An 8,499-nucleotide genomic window follows, 5' to 3' on the forward strand; every position below is an offset into this window, starting at 1 on the left:
ACTCCACCTGCATGGGGACAGAGTCGCAGCTGGGCCAGGGCTCGGCTGCAGTGTGCTGGTAGCGGATCCCACATTTGGGGGGGAGCCCAGTGCTGGGGCAACAGGGGGTGTGAGTGGGGAGCACTGGTGGGCAGGGGGGGCTCATGTCTGGGGGCGGGGGGGGGGGAGCCAAAAAATGTTTTGCTTGGGGCGGCAAAAAACCTAGAGCCGGCCCTGTTTCTACCACATGGATGCTGACCTGTTCATAAAGCTGCAGAGGTGACCCCCAGTGGGGACCCTCAGACCATCTCCTCTGCCCCACCCCCATACAGTGCGGGCCGGAGAACCCAGCCCAGGGGATCGGAATGACATTGGTTGGGATTTGGCCATTCAAATCCCTTCGGTGGCTGGGCCAGTGTCAGGCTCGGAGACGCTGCTGCCAAGGACCAGGCTAGATTCTCCATCCCTGGTGACGTGTAACTCAAGCTGGGATGTTTCTCTAACAGCTCGGCTCTAGTTTGAGCCGCGATTAGCTCAGGGCTGTCCCAGGACTGGGGCTACCCAGGGGTCAGACGGAGCCAGCACCGTGGTCCCTTCTGGCCTTAGAATGGATGAACCTATCGAAGGAACGTGGCTTTCTTATTGCAGCGGGTCGGGGTGGAGGGACCCAGGGTGTCTGAGGGCAGCTCTTGGAATCTCTCTCGTGCCTCTGGCTCAGACACATCTGGCCTTTAGCCAGACAGGGATCAGCAACACGACATCACCCGGCCCTGGGGAGCGCTGGCCAGCACTGCCCGTTACCAGAGAGAGCCAGATGGAGGGGAGTGTGGAGACACACAGATCAATTCCATCTGTATCTGTTCCTCAGCTACTGGATTTGGGTGTCAGGGTGGGGGTGGGCATAATTCCAGCCCTGTAGGTGTTACAGCCCCACAACCTGTAAACAGAGACCTGCCCTGCCTGGGTGGAGCCAGCGCCTGCCCCAGATGACACGTGTCAGCAGGGAACTCAGTGCTGGACACGTTCGTATCAGATCTGTACTGATTCCAGAGTATACAAGACAGGAAGTGAAATTTATAAGCAGTGTGGTGGAGGGGTTTGGGGAGGCTGTGGGTCCTAGAACTTCTGACTGAGGTGCTGTGAGTTGGGGGGCAGCTGTGGGGCCTAGTAGCAGAACCACAGGCCTGCACGTCAGGATGGCTGGGTTCTGTTCCCAGCTCTGCTGCTGGGTGACCTTGGACAAGTCATGGCCCCTCTCCATGCCTCAGTTTCCCCATCTGGGGCTAATGATCCCAGCCGCCTTTGTAAAGTGCTTGGAGATCTGCTGCTAGGAAGAGACGGGGCCCAGCTCCACAAAGATATTCACCTTCCTGCTGATTTCCAGTGAGAGTTTTGTGCCTAAACACTTCTGAGGATCTGGGCCTAGATGTTCATATTTAGCACCAATTTTGTTAATGGCTCAACCCAGCTTCCCTGCATCCTGCCCACCCCCCATTATCCTAACCGAGCCCTGGGTCATTCGCATACACAAAGTCCAACCTACAGCCCAGTGATGGAAAAGGCAGCGTGAATTGTTCAAACAAGACTGGTTTTATTCAAAAATGGCTTTTCCCCCTCAAACAAGCGTCTGTTTTCAATATTTTCCCAATATTTGGAAATACACAATTCTTCATTTTGCCCCAAAGTCTCTCAGTGATGCTTTCCAGGTTCCCAGGAATTTGGTTTTCCCAACCTCCAGTCAGTATCATGTAATATAGAATAAAGAGTTAAATATTTGTGGGGTGGGGAGAGGAAAAAAGAAAAGGAAATACTGAAAACAAATAAAAGTCAGGTCCTGCTCAAAATGCGTGAAAAAAACATTTGAAATTTCAAATTTTTTCACACAATCGTTTCAATGTTCTCTTGTCGTGGGCTGTTTAATTCGACTAGCCAGGCTTTGTGGTGATAGGTTGGCCACCTATGCCACATGGCCCCATTCCTGCTCTCTGGTTGGATGAAAGAACGTTTTTAAGCCAGCCAATGACAGCTAGGAATTTTGATGATGGAAAACTCCTGAAGAATGGATTAGGTGTAAAAATGATCAGTATTTGTAGAGGGTCCATAAAATTCAACAGAAAAAATTCTACCCTTGCTCCAGAATCCACTCGGATGAAGTAAAACCCTGTACACATGGGGGGATTCTAACAACTCAGGAGGAAAGGTTTTCACCAAATATTGTTCTGGGAGTAATGGGGCATTCAGATCAGACAGACGCAACACAAACAGAGAGACCCGGGAACAGAAGCAAGTCAGACGCAAAGTAATAAGCCAGGCAGAAACAACCTGGAAGCACGGGAATGTGGCCCTGAGAGACAGCTAAGGGAAGAAGCTTTTTGGGCTCAGAGACTGCTGGAGATGCAGGCTTGGGACAGCGAACAGAGTTGCTGTCTGCTGCTGTTTGGTTCCAACTGTGTTCAGGGAAAGAGGACTTTGGATATTCCTTGCAAATAAATAGATCACAGCAAAGGAAATACCAGACTCCATCATCAATTTCTGCTTCCAGCCAGAACACCCGCAGGGTTCCAAACATTGACTAGCCAGTTAGGGAGACAATATAACAAAGTTTCAAACATCAATGGGGTAATTTCTCGCCACAAAAGGATTTCAGGACTGAGCCATACATAGCATTTCTCTACCACTCAAAAAAAAATACCCTCATCTAAAGAATCTCAGGGTTCCACACAGGCATGGATTCCTGTTTGGCAACATTGGCCCATTACAGGGGAGCGTCTCCTTTAACTCAGCTTCTGCAGAGTTTCCTTGATCCAGGGGATGAATTTGGAGATTCTCGTGTATATGCTGGGGGGTCGTCCTTCTGGATTTCCATTGGAGACGATACCCTGGACCACCCCGTTGCACACCAAGGGCCCGCCGGAATCGCCCTGCCAATAAGGAGAATAACTTCAGTGACTGACATTACCCAGCCCGGCCTGTCCTGCAGAGATCTCAGATTGCATGTGGGACAGGTGTTCTCTGCAGCTGAAGGCCCAGCCCTTGCCGCTAAACAGTACAGTTCTCTAATGGGTCGGCAGAGAGAGAAATCTAGAGCTGGGCAGAATGATGTCACCGTGGAAAAGGCAGTTCCTACAATATTGAAATTACTTTCACCCCTGCCTGGAAAGAAACGTTTCAATCTGTTCACATCTCAGCATATTTCATTTTTGTTTAAAATGTTGCAATGAAACATTTCGACATTTCTGAGTCAAACCTGCTTTTGGAATTTCTGTTCTGCCAGAAATGTTGAAATCCCAACTTTTCTTCAAAAACAAAGATTGGAATGTTGCCATTTCCTGTGAGATGGTGACACTGATTCTCCCTCAGCTCCAATGCCATCCCGGCCCTCTGGACTTCAGTGGCAAAGCTCCCATCCATGTCTATGGGGCTAGGATTTCACCCAGGCTCCTGGCTGTTGGGTAGCCTCAGGGCTGAGTTCACCAATAAACCCTCCAGTGAAGGTGAAGAGTAGAGACGGTTATAAAATGTGGTGGTGATGGGGGGGGGGGAGGGTGTCCCCACTTTTAATTAACATTTTCCCTGGTACATTTAAAAAAAAATCAAAGTCCCAAAATGTCTAGTCATGAGGCATCATGGGAGTTGTATTTCAGGGGCCTCATGCCATTATGGGAACACAGGATTGGAAGGGCCGTACTGGGTCATGGAATCCAGTTCCTGCTATCCCAGGCAGCCCTATTGTATCATAGCATCCATAAACTTATCAAGCTCTGTCTGTTTCCTTCTTAGGTTGTCCCCCCCCACCCCCGCAACTGCTTCCTTTGGACGTTGTTCCAGAACCTCCTCCCTCTGATGGTTAAAAACCTTCTCCTCACATCCAGCTGCCATTGATCCCTGCCCCATTTATCTCCATTTGATTTGTCCTTTAGCTTCAACAGCTCGCCTCCCTTCCTGGTGTACCCCCGCCCCCCCGATATATTTATAGAGCAATCAGATCCTGCTCAGCCTGTGTTTTAGGCTAACCTAGCCCAGTATTTTATTCCCCTCTTGTCAGACCGTCTCTCCATTTCCCCGATTATCCCACCAGCCCTTCTCAGCATCTGCTCTAGCCAGAATCCCTCTTTCTGGGACAGGGCTGCCCAGAACTCTGCCCCGGATTCCAGCTGAGCTCTGTCCAGAGCCTTCTCCTCTGGCATTAAACCTTCCTTCTCTCTACTGGAGACACCTCGGCTGCTCCATCCCAGGATCGCATTGGCCTTTCTCCTGGTCATGGCCCACTGGTGGCCCATAGTCAACCTGGGATTGACAGACACACCCAGGTGTCCCTTCCCCTCTGTTGCTTCCAGATCATGACCACCCAGCTCAGAGCAGCAATTTTCTTGTCCCTATGTGCATGAGCCCATGTTAAATTTCAGCCCATTTCCACCAGCGCCTTGGACGAGGGCACTAACACTGGAGATACCTCTCTGGAGATGTCCTAGATACTGGTCTCCCTGGCTGGGCTGCACCTCCCCTGATGCATGATGGGCTCCCCTCTTCGGGCAATGGAGCAAGGGCATGGCCATACTGGTTTCCACCAGCTCCTTCCTCTGGAGCAGCTTGCTGTACCCCCAGTGGCTCCAGGCAGGGGGATATTTACCTGGAAGGGTGATTTATTGGAGTGAGGGCTGCCGGCGCACAGCATGGTGATGGGGTTGTAATGCCGGTACCGTTCTCTGCACAGGCCGTCCGACACCACCTCCTGCTCCGCCTCATGCAGCCGGCTGGTGGTGGTGTTCACTCCGGTCCGACCCCACCCGGCCACGCTGCACTCAGAGCCTGGGCTGACACTCTGATCAGCCTCTGGCAGGGGGAGAAGCCCCACCCACTCAGTCAGCTCCACATTGTGCCGCAGCTGCCATGGGGAGGAGAAAGAGATCAGCACAGGTATCAGAGCTGGCAAGTGGCAGCACCACCTGGCCAGGGCATGGATGTGAATCCAGGGAGTGAGTGTGAGGTCACTGGGGGTAGGGTGATGGTACGGGGGTGCTACCTGCAGCAGTGTGAGGTCACAGGAGGCAGGGGGATGGGATGGGGGCGGTGCCTGCACCAGTGTGAGGTCACTGGGGGCGGAGTGATAGGATGGGGTGGTACCTGCACCAGTGTGAGGTCACTGGGGGTGGGGTGATGGGATGGGGGCGGTACCTACAGCAGTGTGAGGTCACTGGGAGTGGGGGGATGGGATGGGGACGGTACCTGCAGCAGTGTGAGGTCACTGGGGGCAGGTGATGGGATTGGGGCAGTACCTTCAGCAGCATGATGTCATTGTCAAAGTTCTCGTTGTTGAAGTCAGGGTGCTGGATCCAGCGACGGACCCGGATCCGTTGCCAGTTCTGTCCCGGCTTCATGAAGTCTTGGACTCCCAGGTAGACAAAGATGTTGCTGGAAAAGCCAAGGGGAGAATATGGGACGTTAGTGCCCATTGGACAGTGGGGTCGGGTTGTCAAAGCCCCTCAAATAGGGACACCAACCCTGCACCTGGCCTGTGCAAATTTCTATCTATATTTGTGCGACTGAGTAACACAGAGACCCTCTTACACACCTACATGTGGATGGACTTCCTCCTTCTCCATTCTGGCTGGCTAAAGAGACCCAAAAGACTGAGTAATGGACTGTTCTCCTATGCAGGGTGACACATCGTGCAGTTCTTGTGTCCGCGGTTCAAAAAGGTAATAATTGGAGATATACCAATCTCCTAGAACTGGAAGGGACCTTGAGAGATCATTGAGTCAAGCCCCCTGCCTTCACTAGCAAGACCAATTTTTGTGCCAGATCCCTAAGTGGCCTCCTTAAGGATTGAATTCACAACCCTGGGTTTAGCAGGCCAATGCTCAAACCACTGAGCTATCCCTCCCCCCCTGGATGTTGATAAATTGGGGAGGGGTCAGAGAAGAGCCATGAGAAGGATCAAAAGATTGGAAAACCCACCTTATACTGAGAAACTTAAGATCAACTGGTTTCTTATTCAGAGGGACTATAAAGGATTCTGTTTGTTCTTCTTTCTTAATTATTGTTTCTCGGTATGAATTATTAACAGGGTCTGTAACTAACCATTGGGAGAATTTACCAAAGTTCATAGTGGATTCTCCATCACTGACAATTTTCAAACAAGACTGGATATTTTAAAGAACTGCTGTAGGTCAAAAGGAATTATTAGGTGGATGTTCTCTGGCCTGTCTTATACAGGAGGTCACACACGATGATCACAATGATCTTGGAATCTCTGAATCGTTGAACTGCATATGGCAGAAGAAGGAAAATACCCATGGGAAGGTCTGAGGACCTTACCTGGGTGTAACTTTGAAATATTAAAAGAAATGTCTTTAAGTGGGGGACTCCCAGATGCCTAGGCTGGGCCGACAGAGAAATAAGGTCGCTGGAGTGAATGAAACATACAAATAAGAAAAGGATCAAATAATATTTTATGCACCGTCCCCATCTACTGGGTATGGACGGAAGAAGGAATAAGCCCAGATCTACAGATGACCCTGGAGAGAGAGGTCATTATGTGGAATGAAAGAGCTTGTTGAGTGCATTAGAGAAGATGTTGAAGTCCAGAAGGGTTCCCAGATGCTTAGTCCAGCACCTCTACACAGCCCCTTCCCTTGTGAGACTTCATGGCAGAGATTGAATCTCTTCATCTTTCTTTAATCTCAGTATCTGGGTGTTCCCCTGCTCTCGGCCTAGAGAGACCTCAAGGAACCATAACGTAGATTTTAACTAAGCCAGGTTCTATGTCTGTTTCTCAATTGTCGGTCGAAGTGAATGGCCTACAACAACCTCCAATGATAACTTGTGGCGACTGCTTTTGATGCTTTAAACTAGTGCCCCCTCTCCAAACTAGAACTAGCAGGGACCACATTCACAGAGCGCCCGTAGCGCTTGGAGAGTTAATGATAGTGTGAGAAATGTGCTAGAGACACAAAAGTATTGATGGCTGATGATCGTAAGTGAATGTAGCAGGAAATCCTGGGGACTGGATTAGTCTCTTGTGTAACCCTAAACTGAGCCCCAGCACTGATCTATGTCAATTGCCTACAAGGTTGTTCTGTTCAGTAGGGCTCAGATCCCCAAAGGCAATCAGGGGATTTCTTGATTGGTTAAGAACAGCCAGGAGTCTGGGTTTGAGAAGAGACGGCCAAGGGAGAAGACCTGAGAAGAAGCTACGTTTCAACTGTGTGAAGTGACTCAATCACAGTGGTTTGAATACGAACGACAGCTGGGATATTCACTATCCTAGTGTGGTGGGTTTGGGCTTTAAAACCTAACAGGCAACCAGGGAAATTCGTAATTTTCACATCCCATAAACGCTTCTAGTCTTTGGGGCAACATATTTCCAGCTCTGATCCCGCCCCAGGGTGGGGGACTAGCTGGCTTGGTGGATGGGGAATGGGACAGGGTCTTTCCCGTCTAGGGACACCGGCCCTGATCCAGCCCCGTGGTGGGGGATTGTCTGGCTCAGGGGTGGGGGATGGCGCATTTCTTACCCCAGGTTGCAGTTACAATGAGCCGCCGTCACCACCACGTCCTCCCGAATCAGGAACCCGCCGCAGCTTCCCGTTGACCCAATTTGCACGTAGGCCATGTAGGGTCTGGAGCCAAGTGGGGCTTCCTGGCCCCTGATGACCCGAGCTGGAGAGAGACAGGGAGGGGTTCAAAAGGGAGTCTGGAGAGTGGGACCAAGAACCCAGTGCAACCTAGACCCTAATCCCTCAGCCTCACCCGCTGCTGGCCTGGATCAGCCCCTTGCCTCCCCCGCCACTCCCCCAGCCCAGCCTCTCCCTGGATCATCTCCCCAGCCTACTTTCTACCCAAACATATACATACTGTAATCCACATATTCCCATGTGGACCCACCCGTGCATCCATCCATCCATCCCTTATCCCATACCCAGCCATCCATTCATCTGCCTGTGGAGCCACCCCCTGGCCATCTCCCCACTCAGAGAGCTAGGCCAGAGATTCCCTAGCACTCCCCGGCCCCATTGTCCCCTCTCTTGGCATCTGCCTGAGCCTGAAGGCTAATTCTAACCCCTGCCCCTGGCGTGGGCTGCGCTGCCCATGGGCACCGATCTCCCCGATCTCACCACTTGAACCTGGCAAAGTTTTCTAAGCAATTGGCAAATTCACTAAAAAATGCAACTTTGGTGCATCAAAAGAAACTGTGAATTCTGGTGAATTCTGAGGATTTATTTTGGCTACAAAAAAGGAATTTTTTTTCTGGAAAAAGTTGGCAATTTTAGTTCTGGGCACTGGGAAACAAAACAGATCACCTCTTTGTTTTGAAATGTTGTTTCATTGAGAAATGGACGAAATCATTTTTTAAAACAGTGGGGAAAAAAAACCCCTAAAGTACCCTGAAATCAAATGAAAAAACAGCCCCCAAATTTTGTTGGGATTGAAGTAAGCGCCTGAAAGCAAATGAAAAAGAAAAACCAATTGGTTCTGGATCAACTTTTTCAGTGAGAAAAACCAAATAAAATCATTTTT

The 8,499-nt window shown here is 50.5% G+C and overlaps 1 protein-coding gene across 1 annotated transcript in view; it reads right to left on the bottom strand.

Annotated features, from left to right (window-relative positions):
* Nucleotides 1-1,596: 1,596 nt before the first annotated feature.
* Nucleotides 1,597-8,499, bottom strand: part of LOC123347440 (duodenase-1-like) — a 15,541-nt gene continuing 8,638 nt past the window's right edge. The window contains exons 3-6 of the mRNA XM_044984858.1: nucleotides 7,497-7,641; nucleotides 5,256-5,391; nucleotides 4,610-4,864; nucleotides 1,597-2,900 (exon numbers count right to left, since the gene is read on the bottom strand). Coding sequence (XP_044840793.1) covers nucleotides 2,754-2,900; nucleotides 4,610-4,864; nucleotides 5,256-5,391; nucleotides 7,497-7,641 — 683 coding nt within the window. The 3' untranslated portion in view covers nucleotides 1,597-2,753. The remainder of the gene's footprint in view (nucleotides 2,901-4,609; nucleotides 4,865-5,255; nucleotides 5,392-7,496; nucleotides 7,642-8,499) is intronic.

This window comes from Mauremys mutica, chromosome 13 (genome assembly GCF_020497125.1).
Source record: "Mauremys mutica isolate MM-2020 ecotype Southern chromosome 13, ASM2049712v1, whole genome shotgun sequence".
Taxonomy (NCBI): domain Eukaryota; kingdom Metazoa; phylum Chordata; order Testudines; family Geoemydidae; genus Mauremys; species Mauremys mutica.